Below are 22046 nucleotides of genomic sequence, written 5' to 3'. Positions count from 1 at the left end.
CACCATGGCCAGGGCAGCGAATCGCGTCGAGAGAAGGTCGACAGAAGTTGATTGCGCTTGCACATGTGCATGCAGTGCGGTGTGCAGTACCTAGTCAAGCACAATCAAGATCTGAAAAGTACGGCGACCTGGTATGCTATCCAGGGCCCAAAAACCGTTGCTCACTTTGTGCCAAGCTTGACACGGAGGCTCTTTGAGCAGCTCTCCGTACTAACTCCGCTCTCTTTCAACGCATCGACATGGACAAGGACCTGTATTGAGCCCCCTTTCCGTCCTTTGTTCGCCGAATTTTCCATGTCTCAACCATCATGCATCTAGAGTGATTTCTGACTGGACTTGCAAACTCTCGATTTCACCATGCGCTTCCCGCTCTTCTTCCTCCTGCAGCTGGCTGCGTCCAGCGTAGCCTTAACCAAGCCCGACTATGACAATCACGATTATTATGCCGTCCACCTGTCGCCAGGTGTCTCACCGGAGGCCGTAGCAACTCACCTCGGGTTCGATTTCGACAGTGCTATCCACTCGCTCAAGGATCATTACGTCTTCAAAGCACCAAAGGCCTCGCAGGATGTCATACATGAAGCCAAGCAGGACTTGAAGCGTCTAAGGAGAAAGAGACAGGCTGGATGGGATCGCCGCCATGTTTTAGATGATGTCCTACTCAACAGAAAGCAGGAGCGTCGCTTGCGCTTATTCAAGCGTGTACCTCCGCCGCAGTCTGCCGACTTCGACACCCGTGCCGACAAGCAGCTTGCCGACTCTCAAGTACAGAAAGGATTGGATATCGCAAAGAGCTTGAATATTGAGGACCCTATATTTATGGACCAATGGCATTTATACAACCCTATTCAACTCGGACACGACATCAATGTCACAGGAGTTTGGCTTCAAGGTATCACTGGAAAGAATTCCACCGTATGCATCGTCGATGATGGTTTAGACATGGATAGCGACGATCTACGCGACAATTACTTTGCTGCTGGTTCTCATGACTTCAACGACCATGTTGATGAACCAAAACCACGGCTTTCTGATGACCATCACGGCACTCGTTGTGCTGGTGAAGTTGCTGCTGTGAGGAACGACGTCTGTGGTGTAGGTGTGGCCTATGACTCCAAGGTCGCCGGTGTCCGTATTCTTTCTGGCGCTCTCACCGAACTGGACGAAGCTCTCGCTCTGAACTACGCTTATCAGGAGAACCAAATTTATTCGTGTTCATGGGGTCCTCCAGATGATGGTCAGAGTATGGAGGCGCCCGGCATCATAATCAAAAGAGCTATGGTTGCTGGCGTGCAGGATGGCCGCCAGGGTCGTGGTAGCATCTTCGTCTTTGCCATTGGCAATGGTGCCGCCAATGACGATAATTGCAATTTCGACGGCTATACCAACAGCATCTACAGTGTGTCTGTCGGTGGTATTGACCGCAAGGGCTTGCATCCGTACTACAGCGAGAAATGCTCGGCTCAATTGGTAGTGACTTACAGTTCAGGCTCTGGTGATGCCATTCATACTACTGATGTTGGAGCAAATCAGTGCTACGTCAGCCATGGTGGCACATCAGCCGCTGGTCCGTTGGTCGCAGGCATATATGCCTTGGTGCTTGAGGTCAGACCTGATCTCACCTGGCGCGACATCCAATGGCTTACCGTCCTCACTGCTATCCCAATCGATCAGCCAGAGGACGACTGGCAGGACACTCCTCTTGGACGCCGATTCAGCCATGCTTCTGGCTACGGCAAAATAGATGCCTACGCCATTGTGGAAGCCGCTAGAAATTGGACCAACGTCAAGCCTCAGGCATGGTTCTTCTCACCATGGATGCATGTCAGACACGAAATTCCTGAGGGCGAGAAAGGAATCGCTTCTAGCTTTGAGGTTACTGAACAAATGCTCAAAGACGCCAACCTGGAACGTATCGAGCATGTCACAGTGACCATGAACGTCGAACATACCCGCCGTGGTGACCTCAGCGTCGAGCTACGTTCGCCATCGGGTATCGTCTCATACATTGCAACTAATCGTCGCAGAGACGAAGCAAATTCTGGCTACAATGACTGGACCTTCATGTCGGTTGCTCACTGGGGTGAGAGCGGAGTAGGAAAATGGACCGTGATAGTCAAGGACTCGAATAAGAATGGTCATACTGGTAAATTTGTCGATTGGCATTTGAAGCTTTTTGGCGAGTCTATCGATGGTGCCAAACAGGAGCTATTACCATTGCCTGATGAGCATGATGACGATAACCATGACATTGAGACTACCAGCATCGGCGGAGCCACAACGAGCGTTGACCACCCTGTCGTCACAGGTGAGCCTCAAGGAAATCCCACGGATCACATCGATAGACCTGTCAACAGCAAAGTATCCACGACTGCTGCTCCTGCAGCAGAACCAACATCAGCGACGAGCGTAGAGCCAACACCGGAGCCAACTTCCAAGCCTGATGCCGAAGAAGATGAAGTTAGCGAAAAGCCAGAGTCCAACTTCCTCCCATCGCCTTTCCCCACCTTCGGCGCTTCCAAGCGCACTCAGGTCTGGATATATGGCGCATTAGCGCTCATTGCAGTCTTCTGCACGTCTCTTACCGTCTGGTATGTCCTCACCAAGCGCCGAAGACAGCGCAATGCGCGTGACGAGTATGAGTTTGAGATGCTTAACGAAGAAGACATCGATGACGAAGGAACCAGAGGAGCTGGTGGTGCCAACGGCATGAGTGCAAAGGCCAAGGGCAAGCGAAGGGCAGGTGAATTGTACGATGCATTCGCAGAGGATAGCGATGAAGAGGACGTGTTCAGTGTTGGAGATGATGAAGAGCACGGTCACGAACACGAGCAAAGCTACCGGGACGATGCAGGCCATGGGCCAGGGAGCCCCAGCCAAGGGCATAGCTGAGGCCGTGGGTTATGATCACCGCGGAACATGCATTGGGTTGGCGTCTTTGTATAGAACCACAGTAAAGACAGAGTGTTTGGATCAGAGAATCTACCATCACACCTGATTGAAGGTGTCAAGAATTTTGTGTTGGTCATGTTCGTTTTCGGTTCTGCAATTCATGAAGAGGGAGCTGTAGTTTGACCTAGGCTCTCCATCTTAGCCTTATGGGCTCTTCTCTTTTGCTCTCGCTTTGAGATGGGCTTTTCCGAGCCATCTGTTGGAGTGTCTTCGACCTCGTCAGCTTTTCTCTTCTTCGCACTGTTTTCCTTGAGAAGGGCAACCCTGGTCTTGTCTTTCTGGCCCTGCTTTTCATGTTGCTCTTTCCCTGCGGGCTTCTCGCCCCCATATACGACATCCACCACGCCTCTGAAGCTGGTTCTCTTCAGCTTGGCACTGACAACCACACTCCGAGCTTCTTTGCTGACAGCTTCATAGCCACGGTCTTGCGCCAGACCCCAGATGGCAGCGAGGTTGACAACGTCCCAGGGTGCGCGGCAGCCGACAGCCTTGGTGGCCTCACTGCTGATTATTATACCACGACCGCCTCTGGTTGCGCGAATCAAGCCGGTCGCGTTGCTGATCAGGTTCCGTTTCGCAGCAGGATCAGCCAACAAAGGCTGGCTGTATGGGATTTCGAAGCGGACGCCGCGCTTGACAGCCTCGGAGACAGTCTTGAACTTGAAGTGGTAACCCAAGCGTTGGGTGAAGTCGAGGGATATCAAATCACAATCAGCGGTGCTGCAGGCATGTTGAAAGGTCTTCCCATCGACGGGACGCAAGGCGAGGATGTCGTAGTTGTTTGCCAGGGCGCCTAGGCGGTTGTTGGTGGCTGATTCTGACAAGATCAGAGTGCAGCGACGGAGGATAGTCAAAGAAGCGGGCGTTTTAAATGGCAGAGGATCTGGAATGACACAAGACTGCTGGCTATTAGCTTTGTTGATGGGTGGTTATGTCAATTGGTACTGACGAGGTCTGATGGTAGCCTGCCAGAGATGGTATGGTTCAAGGCAATGACATTGTATCCTACTGATGAATATCAGCGACAATCCAGACCATCTGAGTCGGAAAATTAATGCGCTCACATTCGCTGAGAAAGGCCAGCGTCTTGGACAGATCAGCATCGCTGGTCGACGGGTTATAGTCGACATTTAGGTCGTAAAACATGGCTGGTCATGGTTTGGTCAATGATTTGGTCAGTCCATGGCGGTCGTGCTATGGATTTCACATGTCAAAGTTCTGGGTTGCTGGGGTTTTTGAGAATTCGAGCAAGCATGACTCGCGACAAGAATCATTCGCAGCAAGAATGAGGTCCTTTGCAACTGCCTCAACTAGACCTGATCGAAATAAGAAAAAGGTAAATATTCAGCTTAGGTAGTAGCTCACCTGATAACATAACTTCTCGATATAGACAACTTGCAGTCAATGTCCATCATCCAAACGATTGTGGCGCGCGAGTCAGGAAAGAGCTCAGGGCTTTTGCAAGCGACCGCGACTGCAGAGTTGCGCCATGTCATGGTTTGATGCAGCAGCGGCTTTGCTGTGCTCCTCCACCATCACCACAACATCCACATTTTACCCCTCGTCGTCCAAAGACCGTCGTTGCTTGCGCAACCTCATTCACTTTTTGCTGCTTTCTGCACTGTTCTTTTCCACCTCGCGCGCCTGCCACATCAGCCAACGGCCATTGCTGCCCAGCATGGCTCGCGTCTACGCCGACGTAAACCAGCACATGCCTCGTGCATACTGGGACTACGACAGTGTCAACATCTCCTGGGGTGTCCTGGAAAATTACGAAGTCGTTCGCAAGATTGGTGCGCCCGCCCGTATGCTTGCTGCAGCGCCGTGAGCTAACCTTGACGGCCAGGTCGCGGAAAGTACTCAGAAGTCTTTGAGGGCATCAACGTCGTCAACTACCAAAAATGCGTCATTAAGGTCCTCAAGCCCGTCAAGAAGAAGAAGATCAAGCGTGAGATCAAGATCCTCCAGAACCTAAGCGGAGGCCCAAACATTGTTGGTCTGCTCGATGTTGTTCGTGACAGCCAGGTGAGTTTGTCCCTCTTGTTATCCTGGGCTCACTTCTGACATTGTCCTTGTAGAGCAAGACCCCATCCCTTATCTTCGAATATGTCAACAACACCGACTTCCGAAGCCTGTACCCAAAGTTCACCGATTTCGATGTCAGATTCTACATCTTCGAGCTGCTCAAGGTGATTGTTACAACCCAACCTGATGCTCGTTCGTCTACTGACTACAGCTCAGGCCCTCGACTTCTGCCACAGCAAAGGAATCATGCACCGCGACGTCAAGCCTCACAACGTTATGATTGATCATGAAAAGAGAAAGCTGCGCCTAATCGATTGGGGTCTTGCCGAATTCTACCACGCCGGCACCGAGTACAACGTCCGCGTTGCTTCGCGTTACTTTAAGGGTCCTGAACTCTTGGTTGATTACCAGGAATACGACTACTCGCTTGATATGTGGTCTTTGGGTGCCATGTTTGCTTCCATGATCTTCCGCAAAGAGCCTTTCTTCCACGGCAACAGCAACTCCGATCAACTTGTCAAGATCGCCAAGGTCCTGGGTACCGAAGATCTGTTCGATTACCTCGACAAGTACGATATCGAGCTTGACGCACAGTACGATGACATCCTGGGCAGGTTCCCCAAGAAGAACTGGCACAGCTTCGTCAACGCAGACAACCAACGCTTTGTCAGCAATGATGCGATTGACTTCCTGGATAACTTGCTGAAGTACGATCATCAGGTAAGTGCACAATCCTGCTCCGCAACAGATGCAACTACTAATCGTACCTAGGAACGATTGACTGCAAAGGAGGCCATGGCTCATGCCTACTTCAACCCTGTCAGACAAGCTGCGCAAACAAACTCAGGCTCTTCATGATGAGATATGGCGGCTGCCGAGCGAAAAAGGCTAACAGATCCGAGCATTTCAAACTTGCATTCTAAATTACACGGAGGTTCACTGGGGTTGTTCTTCGTGGCTCATCGACTGCATACAAACAAGTCCAGCATGCTAATCAGCCGGGCGTCTATCCGGTTCGGCGGAGCGATACACCGGCGCGGGGCTAGGGCTGGCGGAGGAGAGGCGTAGGAGGTGAGGTTTTTTTCTATCGTATTGTTGCTGTCGTGAAAGTTGACAGCACGGATTAAGGAGCCAAGGGCTGTAGATATCCCATGAAGTTCTGTTTAATGCCCTTTTTGTAACACGCGATCCAGTGAGTCGTGCTTCGTACCTTGTCAAGGAGGTAGAACAGCGAAGCTTCATGGTGAGAAATCGGCATTTTCGCAACATGGTGTTATTGCGCACTAGCAGCAGCAGCAGAACCACTGTCTGTTCGTGCCAGCCCTGTGATAAAATCATTTCAAGGCCGAATTGTGATCAATACCCAGCATTAGTCCGTTGACGTTGGCATGGAGGAGGTATAGGAAAATTTGACAGGGTCATGAGCACACCGAAAGTCCTGGGTCGCGTGAGTAGATGATTGATGAGATAAGATAAATTGTGAGTCAGGAACCGAGCTACAGAATGCTAACTCCGCGATGCTCTTCACTTTTGGTGAGTCAAGCATTTTTGGCCCGCAATTGCACCACTCTCTACCCAGACCATCAAGATACTTTCGAGAGCGCTATACAGGAGCGCTTCGGTCGTACGGCCTGTATTCCTAAATCGCACAAGAGGTTTCGCAAAGATGGCTCTCAATGCAGCATCGCACAACATTCGTGAGCTCTTCTTTTCCTGGCAGCTAATTGGATTCTACTCGCTGACAGACACCAACAGCGGGCGAGATGACCGGACCCGTGAGTGGCCAGCCGCCAGCTCCCTCGGCCGAGACCACTGAGGCCCTCCTCTCATCTGCCCAGAAGGATCCCCAAGGCCAGAATGCCCCCGGTCAAGACGGCGGTGACGCCGAGGCACCCAAGAAACAAAAGACCGAGAAAGAGCGTACGCAGTCAAATTAAGAGAAGAGGAAGACCGGGGATCTGACATAAAGCAGTTGCGAAGGAAAAAGCCAAGGCTGAGAAGGCACGCAAGTTCGCCGAGAAGCAGGCAAAGCAATCTGCTGCTGCTCCAGCTGGAAAGGCCAAGGAGAAGAAGCCCAAGGTCAAGGAGGAGGCTCTGCCCAAGTACGTCGAGGAGACACTCAAGGGAGAGAAGAAGAGTAAGAAGACGTTTGACTTGAGACGAGGGAGAGCAAGTACTGACAAAGTACAGTCCTCAAGCCTCTGGATGACGAATACCACAAGGCCTACATTCCCTCTGTCGTCGAATCAGCATGGTACGACTGGTGGGAGAAGGAAGGCTTCCACGAGCCCGAATTTGGACCAGATGGAAATGTCAAGCCCCGTGGATACTTCGTTATCTCTGAGCCCCCACCAAACGTTACTGGTGCTCTTCACTGCGGTCACGCCCTTGCCACATCTCTCCAGGATACTTTGATTCGCTGGAACAGAATGAGAGGATACACTACACTATTCCTGCCTGGATGCGATCACGCCGGTATCTCCACCCAAAGCGTTGTTGAAAAGATGCTCTGGCGCAAGCAACAGAAGACCCGTCACGATCTGGGCCGTGAGAAGTTCGTTGAGACTGTCTGGGAGTGGAAGGAGGAGTACCACAAGAAGATCAACAACGTTCTCAAGAGAATGGGTGGTTCGTTCGACTGGACTCGTGAAGCCTTCACCATGGACGCCAACTTGTCGGCTGCTGTCACTGAGACTTTTGTCAGAATGCACGAGGAGGGCTACATCTACAGAAGGTACGTTTCCTCTTTTCCTCTTTTCCTCTTTCCCTCTTCTCCTATTCCATCTTTGATTTTTCCCTCTTTTTTCTTCTTTTTTTGTCTTCATGTTCTTTTCTCCCTCTCTCCCTTCTCTCCCAAGAGTCTGTATCGTCGTGCTAACCCAGGTCAAGTGGGCGCTTAGTCAACTGGTGTACGCAGCTAAACACTGCTCTTTCTAACCTCGAGGTTGACAACAAGGAGCTTACTGGTCGCACTCTGCTGGATGTTCCTGGTTACGAACGCAAGGTTGAGTTTGGTGTTATCACTCATTTCAAGTATCCTATCGAGGGTACCGACGAGATGATTGAGGTTGCCACTACTCGTCCTGAGACCATGCTTGGTGACAGTGGTATTGCCGTTCACCCTTCGGACGAACGCTATAAGCACTTGGTCGGCAAGAAGGCAAAGCATCCCTTCGTCGATCGTCTTCTCCCCATCTTCGCCGATGAATACGTCGACCCCGAGTTTGGTACTGGTGCCGTCAAGATCACTCCTGCTCACGACCCTAACGATTTCAACCTCGGTACCAAGCACAAGCTCGAGTTCATTACCGTCCTGAACGACGATGGTACTATGAACGGCAACGCCGGGAAGTTTGAGGGACAGAAGCGCTTCGATACTCGTTACTCTGTTGTTGAGGAGCTCACCAAGCTTGGTCTTTTCGTCAAAAAGGAGGACAACCCAATGAAGGTTCCTCTGTGCTCCAAGTCAAAGGACGTCATTGAGCCTTTGATGAAGCCCCAATGGTGGATGAAGATGCGTGAGCTTGCTGATGCTAGTATCGACGTTGTCAAAAATGGTGAAATCAAGATCCGTCCTGAAGGTGCTGAGCGCAACTACTATCACTGGATGCGCAACATCAACGACTGGTGCTTGTCACGTCAGCTTTGGTGGGGTCATCAAATTCCTGCTTACTTCGTCAAGCTTGAAGGTCAGGAAAACGATGAAAGCACAGACGATTTCTGGGTTGTCGGCAGAACCGAGGAGGAGGCCAAGCAGAAGGCCGAGAAGAGATTTCCTGGCAAGAAGTACGAGCTTGTCCGTGATCCTGACTGTCTCGACACCTGGTTCTCATCTGGTCTTTGGCCCTTCTCGACTCTGGGCTGGCCCAACAAGACCCCTGACTTCGAGAAGCTCTACCCTACATCTGTCTTGGAGACTGGATGGGATATTTTGTTCTTCTGGGTTGCAAGAATGATCATGTTCGGTCTCAAGCTCACTGGCAAGGTGCCCTTCACTGAGGTCTACTGCCACTCTCTCATCCGTGATTCGGAAGGAAGAAAGATGTCCAAGTCCCTTGGAAACGTCATCGATCCCGTCGACATCATGGAGGGTATCACTCTCCAGGAGCTTCACGACAAGTTGCTCCAAGGTAACCTCGACCCCAAGGAGGTCAAGAACGCCACCAAGTACCAAAAAGACTCGTTCCCTCAGGGTATCCCCGAGTGCGGTGCTGATGCTCTCCGTTTCTCCCTCATTCAATACACCACTGGTGGTGGTGACATTGCTTTCGACGTCAAGGTCATGGCAGGTTACCGCCGCTTCTGTAACAAGATCTACCAGGCCACCAAGTACGTCCTTGGTAACCTTCCCGAGGGCTTTGTCCCTCAAGCAAAGGGCGGCAAGACTGGCAAGGAGTCATTGCCCGAGCGTTGGATCCTGCACAAGTTCACCACCGCTGCCAAGGAGGTCAACGAGGCTCTTAACGCTCGTGAGTTCTCGCGTTCGACCTCGCTCGCTTACCAGTACTGGTACGAGAACCTGTGCGATGTTTACATCGAGAACAGCAAGGCCATCATCCGTGACGGTACCGAGGAGGAGAAGCGCAGTGCCGTTGATACCCTCTACACCGTCCTTGAGGGTGCCCTCTGCATGATCCACCCCTTCATGCCCTTCTTGAGTGAGGAGCTGTGGCAGCGTCTGCCCCGCCGCTCTGGAGACAAGACCAAGAGTATCGTTGTTGCCGCTTACCCCGAGTACGATGCCTCGCTTGAGGACTTTGAGAGCGAGGCCGCCTACGAGGTCATTCTTGGAGCATCCAAGGGTGTCAGATCATTGATGTCCGAGTACTTGATCAAGGAGGACGCAAAGGCCATTGTTCAGTGCTACGACGAGAAGACCTACAAGACCGCCGCCGACGAGCAGGCATCCATCAAGTCCCTGTCCGGCAAGGCTCTCACCAACCTCAGCATCATCGGCCCCAATGACGCCACCCCCACCGGCTGTGCCGTCTTCGCTGTATCCTCCTCCGTCGCCGTCTTCCTCGAGGTCGCCGGCCGTGTCGACATCGACGCTGAGATCACCCGCGCCCAGCAGAAGCTCAAGAAGGCTGCTGACGGCGCTACCAAGCAGCGCAAGATCCTCGACGCCGAGGGCTTCGCCGACAAGGTCTCGCACTCTGTCCTTGAGGCCGAGAAGACCAAGCTGCAGGACTTGATGGCTGAGCAGAAGAACTACGAGGAGAGTATTGCTCAGTTCGAGAAGCTCAAGCTCGGTAACTAGATGTTTTGTTTAGTTTTGCTTAAGTAATATGCCCAAAATGATTATAGTTGTTCAAAGTTAAGTTATTTGTGCCGTCCACAAGTGATGTGCTGAGTGAAAATACGAAGTCAATCTCTCGACTCTAATGTAGAGCAATATATGGACTATAGAAATGCATAATGGTATCGGACCAGGATTGATATCCAGAGAGAGCCCTGGGAGAAAGTGTAACAAGCATATGTTGATATGGTATGTACAAGAAAACGCCGCTATGCATATTACCCCCCCAATCAAAAAGGTGCCGGTCGTAATGTCGTGCTGTGGTATGCTACATAAAAGTGAAGAAGCACACGCTATCATTCGAGGGACGCTCAAGCGTCTAGCCAGCGCAAGCAAGATCCACTCCTAAGCCAATCTGAATCCTTTCCGAGGCTTTTGCGTGTGGAAGACCTCATCATCATCGTCATTGGTACCGCTTGTGTTTAGCAGATCAACCTCGACACGCTGGACCTTTTCGTCCTCCTCTGCGTTGAACATTTCGCCTATGTCTGCGCTGTCGGCCAGGATGAGTCTGGCCTTGTCTCTGTCGCAGTGCATGTCCTCCATGATTAAACTGACAGCCATCTCCGGTACCAAAATTGCATGTACGTAGCCTGAGACGCCGCCAGACGCACCACTAATAGCCATGAGTGGCTCTGTCCTGGAGAGAGAACGGAGTTCGTCTGAAAACTTCTGGATAATGTTTTCGGCCCTGGTATGAATCAGATGTGGATGAGCAGATGTTGATGTATGTTGGTACTTACATGATCTTCTCGCCTTTCGTCCCGTAGTAGCCAGCACGTAAGCCAGTGAAACGGCCTGACGCTGCAGCTGACCCGGCGGAACGACCTTTGCTCTGGGAGACCAACTTCGCATGCTGCTTGTAGTAAGGGCTTTCATAATGTCCATCGAGAATGGCGTGAATGTGGCCATGATGCGCGCGCAGTCGAGAATGTAGAGCGGACCAGTCGATCCTAGGATATCCTCGATCTTGCCAAACGTCGTCTGCAGTACGAGCTTTGTGTGCCTGACAGAATTTTTCTTGAAGCCGCAGGTTCATGCGTCTGTGGCATATTTCGTCTTGGAACTTGTCCCAGAATTCTTGTTCGATTTTCTCACCGCAGAGGGGACAATGAGGGCTCTTATCAGGGGTTCTGGCCGTGTTCTCAAGATCATCGAAGTCGCATATACTGCTGATAGGGGACGAAGGAGGTGGTGAGAGTTGTGATGAGTCGAGGGTTATAGGCTGAGATTGGCCAGAGATGTCGGTGCTGTCTACAGCAGCATTTACGGGATTTCGGAAGGTGGGAACGGAGGCTATCAATGTAGCTTCTGCTTGAGATGATAAAGGTTCGGGGGCTGGTAGAGCTCTGAAGCCGGCCTTCTTCTTGGGTGGTTCGGGTTCAGGCTGTACTGTAGAAGGTTGGAAGGAAGTGGCTAGTAGAGGTCAGACCAGTAGCAAGACGAAGGGGGACAGCTGTGGGCAACCTGTCTTCTCTTGCTGGCGTGCAACCTTGTTCCTGGCTGTAAACTTCTTGCCAAATGTCTTCAAGGGTCGTTTTGACTGGGACGATTGTGATGGTTGAGAAAAGATTGGGTTGTCCAGCTCGTCTCCTGACTCGGCCTCTCTTTTTGCCGGAACGACAGGCTTGTTCGTATTTCGATTGGTTCCCGGTACACGCAGACGGGTCGGTTTCTTGGTAGGCAGCTCACCGAGACCTGACTTGTCGTTGTCGCTGTCACTGTCATCGCTCGAGTCCGGTGCGCGCTTATTATCCTCGTCCGGTTCATGGTCCCTCGCCGTAGCATGCTGCTTCCCGCCCACAGTCCGTAACAACGGCGGTGCATTCTTATTAAGACCGACCATTATCCTCCATCTGGCACATGTTTGTTCGAAGACATTCGTACTTCGTTACAGCTTCTCGGTGTACCGCGACATGACGCGTTGCGGCACGCCAAGCCACTGTGTGCCATTTCGAGCCAATCCATCAAGGTCATCGCTCACTTGGTCCTTGCCCAACTTGTCTGAGTTTAAAACATGTTCTCGTTATTGTCCTGATTCTATGCCTGCTTGATCCTCTATCATGTCCTCCCTCTAGCCTCTGCCAATCATCAAATGGGTATCGTAAAAATGCTGCAAAAATTCATCAAAGCCTCGATCCTACCAGGATGAGCATCAGTACTCTCCTTCTCCATCTCCTTCCATTTCCTCGTTGATCGTATGCTGATTGTTTTGGTTTCTGTGACCAAGACCATCCACCAAGTTGTCTGTTGCATCAAGCATCCTGACAGCGCCTTCCAGCCACTCTGCTCTTCGGCAGCTGGCACCCAATGCCCATCTGTATTCCTTCAGACGGCACGAATAAAATCCTGCTTCTTCCTCGCCGGGCGCTGTCGCTCTGAGTAGGTTGCCAAATGTGTTAATCATGGCAAAGTTCGTTGCCGACGCAAAATACCAGAACGAGTCGAGGTGTTCGGGCTTGAGACGGTTGACAAAGTCCATGGCCGAAATCAATCTCGTCTTTGCTGCTGATCGACAGATGTACAAGACATAAGGATCCGTCGACGAGGGCTGCAGCGACTGCACAATGCGTCTGTGAATCGAAATCTCGGTTGCGAAGTATGCAAGATGCAGGTATCCTGTTTCATGTATGAGCACGTGTCACCACATTTCACAATTTCCTTGTCGCTTACCATTTGAGGACAGCTTTCCCGGCGTGTACGCATCCATTCTTGCAACCGCAGGCAACTTGGCGAACCACTCCTTGAGCTTGAGTTGAACTGGCTTTGCACGCTCCAAAATCAATCGTGTAGCATTGCGACCACCCCTTTCAAACTCTGCGTTGGCCCTTTGAGTGTAAAAGACATCAATAACCTCGGCCATGATACTCGTCAACTCGATCATCTGGATGAAGATAACTCTGCTCTTCTCTTCTTCCTCGCTCTCCTCATCTGCGACCACCTGTTGGTCGGCATTCTCAAATTCCTCGTTGAAGTCGTCCAGGGTAAGAGTAGAAACTGCCCAATCTGCAGCTTGAATGTGAGACGGCCGCCCATGCACCAGAGCGGTCCACTTGTCCTGCATGTATAACGCCCATGCCAATCTTTTGCGCAATCGGCGTTCCCAGATCGGAATGTCCCAGTTTGTGCAGTCAATGTGCAGACCGAGGTCTTGTGCCAGGGCGACTAGTTGTACAGTAAGGCCCCAGTCGGTCGATTGTCGTCTTTGCAACAGTAACAGACCAGCTTGGAGGGCAGATAACTTGGGGTGTTGCATTGCCATGCTGAGCGATCGTGCTGCGAGTTCCTCAAGGCGGTACACTGAAGGTTTGGGATGCTGAGAGAGCACGGGGTCTCGGTGCCACCAACGAAGGGCCAGAAGGTACATTCCAGCTAGTAAACCAGAATGGAATTGACGGTCTCCACATCGATGTCGGTCCATAAAAGTATGTTTTTGCAGAATAGGGAAGCTGGGATGTACGTTGCGGAAGTACAGGTCGATGAGCGAAGGACCATAGGGTGCCACAGTCTGTTCGACTGCAACTAGTGTTTGCAGCTCATCTTCGTACGTTGAGAATGCAGCATCTGTATGCATACTGAAGAAGTCACTGTTCGCTACCCTTCTGATCTTGCCAAAGCCAGTGTTCGTCTCGTGACGGCTACCAAAATCTGAGAATCCAAGAAGAGAAATGTCCAAGGCCGAGGTACGTCCAATAAGTCTGCAGTGTTGTTCTCTTTGTAAGCTCAGAGTGTCTCCCAGAACCACGCCCCTTACGGGTTGAGGGGCATGCTGTGGCTTCTCCAGGCGAATCACAGGGGCAACAGGACGTTGTTGTGGAGGAGGTGATTGACCAGGACTCTTGGAGTCCTTTGGGCTATCATGGTTTAACACGAGACAAGCATCTGATATAAGCACGCGACCCATACCGTTTAGCGTTTGGTGTGTCCTTGTTGGCAGCAGAGTCGTCAACCTTTCGCTTGCGTGGCTGAGCAGCCTCAACGAATGTGCAGTCTTGCTTGTGGAATTCACACAGCACGCAAGGTAATGAGTCTTGTAGTACACACTTGCTCTTACGTCTACGGCAACCGTCACCTTGGTAAATGGTTAGTCTAGAAGCTTGGCGCGGGAGCGATATAGATATATACATACAGGGTCTTTCTCTTCGACCACGCGAGCTGGTGACTATAGGGAAATGATCATTTAGTGAATGGCACGTGGTCATGTAAGAAAGGCGACCTTACTAGACCTGGGTTGTTGTTGATTGAAAGCCATCGGGCCAGAGCGAGGGGCCAGAGGTTGTATAGCTACAGCAGCGGCCATGATGTATCACTATCGTACTTTGTTGAAGCAGCCCGGAGTCCCGAACTCGGACAATCAATTGACAGTGGGGGACTGATAGGTAATGCGCGAGAGGCCGCGGGGCACGAGTTCGATAATGGCTATTATAGTAGGCGGCTTATCGCGAGATAGGCCTATGTAGTTGAATGATTCAAGCGGGCTGAAATTTGATGGATGGTAAAGGGTCCGGGGAGATGGTATGAACAATCAATCAAGCAGCAGAATCGGACGAGCCACAGAGCATTGCGAGCAGGATAAGATGGTGGAAAGCGGCGACAGTCATTTGATATGCCAATGACCGGGTGAAAGGTTGAGACAATTGCTCGCTGCACCCTTTCCTACGTCTACGTTATTTTATGTAACAGATTACCAAATAGATGGGGCCTAAAGCCACTCCAGGTATAGCGTACTCGCTCTCCAGAGGCCCAGAGATAGCAGGTCGAGTGTCCAGAGATAAGCAAAATCCTGACCAATGAGGGTCGCTGCTGCTTTTTGCGCCGTTTGGATCCGACACGCTTCCCGTTCGTCGAGACTGCAAATCGTGTGTAATAACATCTCGCATCCTAAACCATCGCTCTGGCACAGCCCATAGACATCTCGAAGAATGTCGCTGTTCCCTTGGCGGTTTTATACAGCCTCAATGATATTCGGTCTCTTTGTCAAACTTCGTCAATCGTCACCCGTGCTTCTTCGCTGAGTACGAGGCCCTGCTTCAGGAATTCATGTCAGAGCCGCGCACGCAAACTCAAAAGCAAACACACTGGACAATGCTGTCACTGTCACATGTCAACGGTCAGGGTCCAATCAAGCCTGTCGGTTTGGGTCAAAGAGCATGCGACAAGGGCAGCTAGCATCGAAGACGCACCTCCTGAACCTCATCATACTTGAGGGCACAATAGTAGAGACCACTGACTTTTCGCATCAGTGTAAACACTGGCATGGCTAAGACAACGTCCAGGTATATGGACCGGTCAACTCATCTCATCTCGTCTCGTGGAAGCCTAATTCCGACACTAACTCCATACAGTAGACCCAGTCTCGACCTCTTGATGAATGGCTTTTAAATTCTTTCTCCTGTTCCCGACCTGCTGGGCAAAGTCAACCTTCGGTGCTTCGATGTAGCACATATCTATGAGCATGTTCTTCTTCGCATGCGATGTGATAATGTGCATTGAAGTATTCTTAGAGAACCTTTGAGGTGCTCTCAGAATGCCGTGTCTGATAGTCTTCAGCAGCTGTATTCAGCAACGCGCGATCATATGGGATGCTTAGAAGAGTCTAGTAACCAATGCGATTGAGATGAATTCAATGAAGGGCAGTCTTGAAAAAGACAACGCTTGATCTTTTCATGTTCGTCAAAATAAGTCATGAATTTTGCAAGCCAAGTACTTCGTACCCAAGGATTCTAGAGCTCATCTCTTTTCCTCATCTGATGTTTGGTTGCTTCGACGTCCTCTTCCCACATTTTCTTCTTGGGATTGCGAGGAATATCGCCTCTCTCTTTTAGAATTGTTCCATCGCCTCTTCTCTGAGGTTGTTCTGGCTGTTGTGGCTCCTCTTTCTGAGGCACTGTCTGCTCACGACTGGCTTCTGCCATCTGGCCAATTTTTTGTGACATGCTGCCATCGGGACTTGGATCCTTGGGCCGGCCATCAGAGCCAGCTTTTGCACCACCGCCTCCAACTGGAACGACGTTTGCTGGGCGTTGATCCATTGGACCTCTGCGGAACCTAGGTCGGTCACCTGAGGCGCTGGGTTGAACACGTATGGTTGGTTGTGTGGCAACACTTGACGATACGGAAGAGACTGCGGCAGTAGCTGAAGACCCACCGGTGATGCCGAAAACGGCGAGAAGAAGATAGAATGGCTTGAGCAAGAAGAACTTGAAAGGCAGCCACAAAAACCACCAAGCGGGACCGTAGATTAGTCTTCTGAAGACCAGCCAACAAATGGTAGTGACGAGGATATAAAAGGCAGTTTCAAGATACCAAGTGTCACTTTTTTGACTTCTCACGAGGGTTCCAAGGAGGGTTTTACTGTTGTTGAGAAGAGAATCAAGATCGGTGTAACGCTCACCTAGATCAGCGAGGGCTGCTGTGGACTGGTCAAGAGTCTCTTGTGCAAAACGCGAACGGGAAAGTTCAGACGTAAGCAGATTATGTGTACGGCGAAGAGCGGAAGTCACGTCGGTCGAAGCGTTGATGAGTAGCTCGTCCTGGGTGAGTTGTTTGGGTTGAGGGCGGCGAGAAGCGAAAGGATCAGGAGTGGACGAGGTTGAGTCAGGCTCGAGAGGTTGTTGTAAAGTAGCGAAGAGGATTTCACGTTCCTTTTGCTTAGCGGCTTCTGATGCACGTTTTGACGATAGCTGGGCGGCGCGGAATTGGCTTCGAGCGCTTGGCAGGGCATCAGTACAGTGTCAATAGAAGGTGAATGGAAAGGTAAACGTACTGCTTGAGGTCTTCGTCTAGACGGGCTAGTTGAGCAGCAATACGAGCTCTTTCTCTGTCTTTGAGACTGTCGCGGCGACGCTGAGAATAAGTGCCAAATTCTACGACCTCTTCTATCTCCTGACGGAGCGTGTCAAGTGTGTCGTCGTGCTGTTTGAGAGCGTCACGGATGTCGTGAGCAAGCTCGATACGGACGTCACCGTCTCCTTGTAGCGGGGTGGATCCTGGTTGGAAGGAGAGTTTGGAGAGGCGGCCGATGAGCTGAAAAGTGATTTTGATGTTGTCGGACAGTTGCGACAAGGTGTCGAGGACGGTCTGGTTTGTCATGGCTCGACGCTCAAGTGGAGGATGAGCTATGAGCGGCAGCCAAACATGCCACGACCCCACGCAGGCTGCCTGCTTGCTTGCTTGCACGGGTCTTGCCGCCATCTGCGACCTGCCTCTCATACCGTTCCGGCTTTTTTGTTGCGACGAGGTCAATCATCGCCCAGGCCCGCGCAAACACCTATACTGTCGCATTGCTCATATCACCAAAATGATTACTCGCTTTCTGACATCCGTTTCGACCGCTTTCTCTCCATTCAACCCCAAGTCTGGCAAGACGGCTCGCAACTTCCTCGCCCTTCTTCCGCCCAATGCCCGCTCCACCATGAAGATCGATATCAAGCAACTGTCCAAAGCCGATGCCAACAAGCCTGCCCTCTTGGCTCTTAAATTCAGTACTGCCCTCTCACACCCCTTGCTGACATGTTCGACGCTTACACGAATCCACAGAGGATGGCAAAGAGATGAACCTCGACTTGGACACATTGAAGATTAAGGATATCATGACAGAGGTTGACAGACACTCGCGCATGCTCGGCAGAAAGGAAGAGCTGGCCGGTTGATCTACTTCATCTTGTTCATTTTCATCTTCACTTTGCATTGGGAGGAGCGAGGCGTTACGGTTATCTCAGCTACATGCTGTTGTTCGACAATTTCACTCGACATTGCGCCTTTGACAACGTCCAATCATATGTATATTACGCCATCTGACTTTCAAAGATGATTCAAGAGAAACAAAACATGTGCAATTCCTTTTTCGTTGCTTGTAGATTTGTATATCTAAACCATTTTGTGGCCTTGAATCATTTAAACGGCAGCACCGGAAATGAAGAACCACTTGTCAATGCTGGGGTCAATAGGAGCAGGAGCCTTGTTGTCACCCTGAGGGATGTCGAGCTTGCTGGGGTCGGTGCGGTCGTTGGAGTGCGAGACAGTAGTGTTGGTGAGGTTGATGTCACCCTTGTTGGTCTTGCCAGTGATGAGCTTCTCCCAGGCCTCGGCGCACTCTCTGACGACGTCCATGGCGTACTTCTTGTTCTTGCACTCGCCGCTGAAGGCGAACTGGTTCTCGGGCTTGCCATCGGGGATCTTGTAGATGCGGAACCACTCGTTGGTGGCACGGAGAAGACCAGGCAGGTGTCTCTCGACATCCTCGATGTCGTTGAGCTTGGGGGCGAGAGGGTCGTTGACGTCAATGACGATGATCTTCCAGTCAGTCTCGCCCTCGTCGAGCAGGGCCATGACACCGAGGACCTTGACCTGCTTGATCTCACCAGGCTTGGCGACGAGCTCACCAATCTCGCAGACGTCGAGCGGGTCGTTGTCACCCTGAGCCTTGGTCTCGGGGTGGGTGACGTTGGGGTCCTCCCAGGTCTGGAGAAAGCGTCAGCAGAGCTCCAATGGGTCGATTGGATGCATTCTGGAACATACCTGGGGGAAGGCACCGTAGTTCCAGAGGTAACCCTTGTGGGGGAAGCAGTTGCGGACGAAGCGCAGCTTGCCCTTCTTGGTGTCCTGCTTGATGGGGTTGAGGGTCTCCTCCTTGGAGATCTAATGGCTTGTCAGCATGCTTGTGCAAGGCATTGGGAGGAGGGGTTGCGACGTACCTCCTGCTTGGCGTTGGTCCAGCGAGGAATCTCAACGACCATGTTCAGGATGGTCTGCTGCTCGTTGGCATAGAGGGGAATGTCGTGGAAGGGGGAGCAGGGCTGGCCATCCTTCTCGATGAAGATGCGGTGCTCAAGGGTGTGAGGAGCGCCGACAGAGCGGACGGAATACTTTGGGGAAGACATGTTGTGTGATGAACGTGTCGTTGCAGACAAGTGACGAGCGACCTGAGCAGTGCGAGATTTGAAAACAGCAGCGTCGGCGGCTTTGGCCGTGGTGGGGTCAGCACGGCGGCTGATGCGGTGAGCCAGCGTGGAAACTGCCAGTCGCCCAACAGAAGGCCTGGCTTGTGTCGCGTTTAAAGTGAGTGTCAATTGACGTCTGCACACTGCCTGGCTTTTGTGTGCAAACATGCAGCTGGCTGGAAATACGATTATCGGAATCGGGTATTGGGATGCTGACTGCTTGTCCAATGGCTATCTGGGTGCTCAACCTCGGTCTGATTTTGTTTCGCCCCCAAGCACTGGCCCTTCCCCACTCCTTGCTGGCCATCGAACTTCAACTCCTGTCCATGGTATAGTACTGCTAACCAATCTCTTTGTTGGAGTACGAGTGAATCAATATAACCTGTTCGGCTGCCAGAACACAGAAAAGTCATCCATGGTCTCGCCATCTCGAATCTGATTGTCCTGTATCTCATCGTATCGTTCAGCATCATCGATATCCCACTCTAAAGCATCTTCCTTCGTCAGCTCATGATCCTCTTGTGAATCTAGAGACTCCGAAGCTTCATCCATCATCTCTTCTAAGAATGGGGCAGTGTCGTCATGATATTCAGTTGCCACGGGTTGGGTCCAATGCACCTGTTCGCTCATAAAAGCTGTGCTGTTTGGAAAGCCATACTCTGTGAGATGATTAACATCTGCCCTCCAGAGTGGAGGGCCAGCGTGACTGTAGTTATCAAGCGGGCGCTGTCTGCTGATAGCAGGTGGGTTATATTGGGGCAGGTCCTCATCGTAATAGGTGAGAACCGGAGGCCGAGCTGCGAGTTCACAGCTTTGTAGCAGCTCTTCCCAAGGTTCTGAATACTGCTTAACAGGATTGACTTTGAGTTCTGGTTGTGTTGGCTCAGTACGGCAACGCTCGTTGTCGTTAGCTGTAGGTCTAGTTGGCATCGCTTTATCAGCTGAAAAGGTTCTCTTTGCGCTGTGCCGTAGTCTTTCGCTCTGATGGACGAGGGTTGTAGCAGCAGGTGCAGAGTTCTCATGCTTTTCAGAGATGGTCATCGGCTTTGTCTCAGTATCGGCTCCTTGGTCGATTTGGTGCTTGACTGGCAAGCGAGTGATTTGGCTGATCTCTTGAGCAGGTTCGTATATCAGATCCTGATTTTGGTTGTGTTGTCCAGGAATCATTCGCTCTGCAGATCGATGCTGAGCCGTGTCTTGCTCAAGGACGACGGCTTCCATCCGTTGCTGGGCTCGACCACTTTGGAGCTGGCCCACAGCTAAAGGCTCAAGATCCTGAACGAAATGTGCCATTCGTGCTGAGCTTCCTTTTACAGACTCCGACCAGCTATAGTAGCTCGTTGTCGGCGGATGTGAGCCTCTGCTTCCAAATCCCAGAAAAGGCTTTTCGAGGAGTACCGATATCACTGGAGATGCTGTCTGTACATCTCTTAAGACTCTCGATGTGTCAAGGGGTGGTGTATGTCGACGCTCGCCAGTGTTATCATCGCCAGACCGTGTTGCGTCCACATCGAAATACTTCGAGATCTCTCTTTCGGATAGTTGACGACCTTTCTTCTTCTGTGACTTCTTCTTGGGCCTTCGATCAGGCTCCTCCTTTGTTGGCGATTCAGGCTTTTGTAGGAACCTCATTTCGGAGAAGACCAGATCTGGTACTATTCATTTCAGCATTCGAGGATCAACGTAATCCTCTCGCAACTCACAGCCTTTGCCCTTAGTAGGACCTGACGAACGACCTTTGGTATACAACCCGAATCTCGTGCCAGGGTCAAGCTGCGAGTCTCAGCGATTGTCACGAACAATAGATGTAGAACAGAAAATACCGTAAGTCGATCCTTAGGAACATTCTTGGCTTTGAAAGTTTGAACCACGCCCGTCACTGCTTTGCTCTTGCGCTTGTTGCGGCGACTACGCCCCTTCTCCTTGTCTTTCTTCTTCTTCTTCGTCTTTTCTCGCTTCTGTCGTGGTTTTGATTCTGACTTAGAATGGTATTTGTCTGCTTTTGTATGATAGCGTGGCCTCTTTCGATACCTTTTACTGGATGAGGAGGATGGCTGCGAGGTTCGGCGAGAAGATGTGGATGTTGAAGTGGTGCGGCTTGTATCCGAACTTGATGAGTTGACGTAGACAATTGGCTGTTTGTCTTTTGTACCTCGCTTTTTCTGATAGGTAAATGGCTCCAGCAAGGAGCTTGTCCTGGAGCCTTGCCCACGCTTGAGAGGTGCATGAGGTTGGTCAGTGGGCAGAGGTGATTCGTTGGGCGGAACCGCTTGCTCTAAGCTCTCGATCCATTGGTTGATATTCATGTTTAGTAGAGATTCACGAACATGGTAACATGATGATTAGAAGTCGCTTGCCCGCAGACGCCAATGTTGAGAAACAACGCAACGCTCTAAAGGAAAGAGCTTCCTCGTTACTGTCGAGCAACCGCATCATCGATCCACCCAGACTTGTCCAGAACATCCTTCGAGCACTGTATCTATGCTGATCACCAGTCGCTGTTGCTAGGTGGTATCAGAGTTGCACAGAAAGGAGCCGACATGCTGCGCCTTACAAGAATGTGGACTTCTGTACAAGCTGTTCGATGCTCCGGTCTGTTGAGGAGTATCATCTGCGCCGTATTTGCAGCGCATGCAGCTTCATATGCAGTCAAATTGTTGAATACCATGATACATGGTTGATAAGAGTGCTAGAGAAGCATGGCACATGTGATATTAGCATGACCTCTGATTGTTCTCTCGACCTACCTGCCGAGGACCTAAGCAATTACAGCAGCATGGAGAGGAATCAAGACAATCATTAAATATTGCTTGATACGAAGAATTAAC

The 22046-nt window shown here is 51.2% G+C and overlaps 10 protein-coding genes across 10 annotated transcripts; 4 read left to right on the top strand and 6 right to left on the bottom strand.

Annotated features, from left to right (window-relative positions):
• Positions 1–357: 357 nt before the first annotated feature.
• On the top strand, positions 358–2892 carry M437DRAFT_42282 (uncharacterized protein; the record flags this gene model as incomplete). Its single annotated transcript, XM_041020538.1, has 2 exons — positions 358–2409; positions 2479–2892. 2 exons carry the CDS (start codon positions 358–360, stop codon positions 2890–2892), a joined length of 2466 nt encoding a protein of 821 aa, XP_040882180.1.
• Positions 2893–3050: 158 nt separating this feature from the next.
• Positions 3051–4098, bottom strand: M437DRAFT_42472 (PHP domain-like protein; the record flags this gene model as incomplete). The annotated part of the gene is made up of 3 exons (XM_041020580.1): positions 3051–3851; positions 3902–3960; positions 4017–4098. The coding sequence occupies 3 exons, from the start codon at positions 4096–4098 to the stop codon at positions 3051–3053; spliced, it is 942 nt and encodes a 313-aa protein (XP_040882179.1).
• A 532-nt stretch (positions 4099–4630) lies between these two features.
• On the top strand, positions 4631–5835 carry M437DRAFT_82131 (Pkinase-domain-containing protein; the record flags this gene model as incomplete). The annotated part of the gene is made up of 5 exons (XM_041027691.1): positions 4631–4745; positions 4799–4977; positions 5031–5141; positions 5194–5697; positions 5749–5835. The coding sequence occupies 5 exons, from the start codon at positions 4631–4633 to the stop codon at positions 5833–5835; spliced, it is 996 nt and encodes a 331-aa protein (XP_040882178.1).
• An 808-nt stretch (positions 5836–6643) lies between these two features.
• Positions 6644–10237, top strand: M437DRAFT_42239 (valyl-tRNA synthetase-like protein; the record flags this gene model as incomplete). The annotated part of the gene is made up of 5 exons (XM_041020528.1): positions 6644–6674; positions 6733–6897; positions 6950–7114; positions 7168–7676; positions 7895–10237. 5 exons carry the CDS (start codon positions 6644–6646, stop codon positions 10235–10237), a joined length of 3213 nt encoding a protein of 1070 aa, XP_040882177.1.
• A 384-nt stretch (positions 10238–10621) lies between these two features.
• On the bottom strand, positions 10622–11315 carry M437DRAFT_73092 (uncharacterized protein; the record flags this gene model as incomplete). Its single annotated transcript, XM_041025968.1, has 2 exons — positions 10622–10967; positions 11020–11315. 2 exons carry the CDS (start codon positions 11313–11315, stop codon positions 10622–10624), a joined length of 642 nt encoding a protein of 213 aa, XP_040882176.1.
• Positions 11316–12431: 1116 nt separating this feature from the next.
• M437DRAFT_42113 (uncharacterized protein) lies at positions 12432–14576 on the bottom strand (the record flags this gene model as incomplete). Its single annotated transcript, XM_041020512.1, has 5 exons — positions 12432–12895; positions 12950–14130; positions 14183–14348; positions 14406–14438; positions 14498–14576. The coding sequence occupies 5 exons, from the start codon at positions 14574–14576 to the stop codon at positions 12432–12434; spliced, it is 1923 nt and encodes a 640-aa protein (XP_040882175.1).
• Positions 14577–15999: 1423 nt separating this feature from the next.
• Positions 16000–17368, bottom strand: M437DRAFT_42275 (uncharacterized protein; the record flags this gene model as incomplete). Its single annotated transcript, XM_041020536.1, has 2 exons — positions 16000–16987; positions 17043–17368. The coding sequence occupies 2 exons, from the start codon at positions 17366–17368 to the stop codon at positions 16000–16002; spliced, it is 1314 nt and encodes a 437-aa protein (XP_040882174.1).
• A 208-nt stretch (positions 17369–17576) lies between these two features.
• M437DRAFT_73089 (uncharacterized protein) lies at positions 17577–17928 on the top strand (the record flags this gene model as incomplete). The annotated part of the gene is made up of 2 exons (XM_041025967.1): positions 17577–17760; positions 17816–17928. 2 exons carry the CDS (start codon positions 17577–17579, stop codon positions 17926–17928), a joined length of 297 nt encoding a protein of 98 aa, XP_040882173.1.
• Positions 17929–18172: 244 nt separating this feature from the next.
• M437DRAFT_63792 (pyrophosphatase-domain-containing protein) lies at positions 18173–19158 on the bottom strand (the record flags this gene model as incomplete). Its single annotated transcript, XM_041024310.1, has 3 exons — positions 18173–18739; positions 18797–18916; positions 18973–19158. The coding sequence occupies 3 exons, from the start codon at positions 19156–19158 to the stop codon at positions 18173–18175; spliced, it is 873 nt and encodes a 290-aa protein (XP_040882172.1).
• Positions 19159–19590: 432 nt separating this feature from the next.
• Positions 19591–21524, bottom strand: M437DRAFT_82124 (uncharacterized protein; the record flags this gene model as incomplete). Its single annotated transcript, XM_041027690.1, has 3 exons — positions 19591–20873; positions 20922–20991; positions 21042–21524. 3 exons carry the CDS (start codon positions 21522–21524, stop codon positions 19591–19593), a joined length of 1836 nt encoding a protein of 611 aa, XP_040882171.1.
• Between the last annotated feature and the right edge of the window lie 522 nt (positions 21525–22046).

This window comes from Aureobasidium melanogenum, assembly GCF_000721775.1.
Source record: "Aureobasidium melanogenum CBS 110374 unplaced genomic scaffold scaffold_4, whole genome shotgun sequence".
In the NCBI taxonomy this organism is placed as follows: domain Eukaryota; kingdom Fungi; phylum Ascomycota; class Dothideomycetes; order Dothideales; family Saccotheciaceae; genus Aureobasidium; species Aureobasidium melanogenum.
The sequence above is the reverse complement of the archived record's forward strand: the minus strand, read 5'-3'. Positions and strand labels throughout refer to the sequence as shown.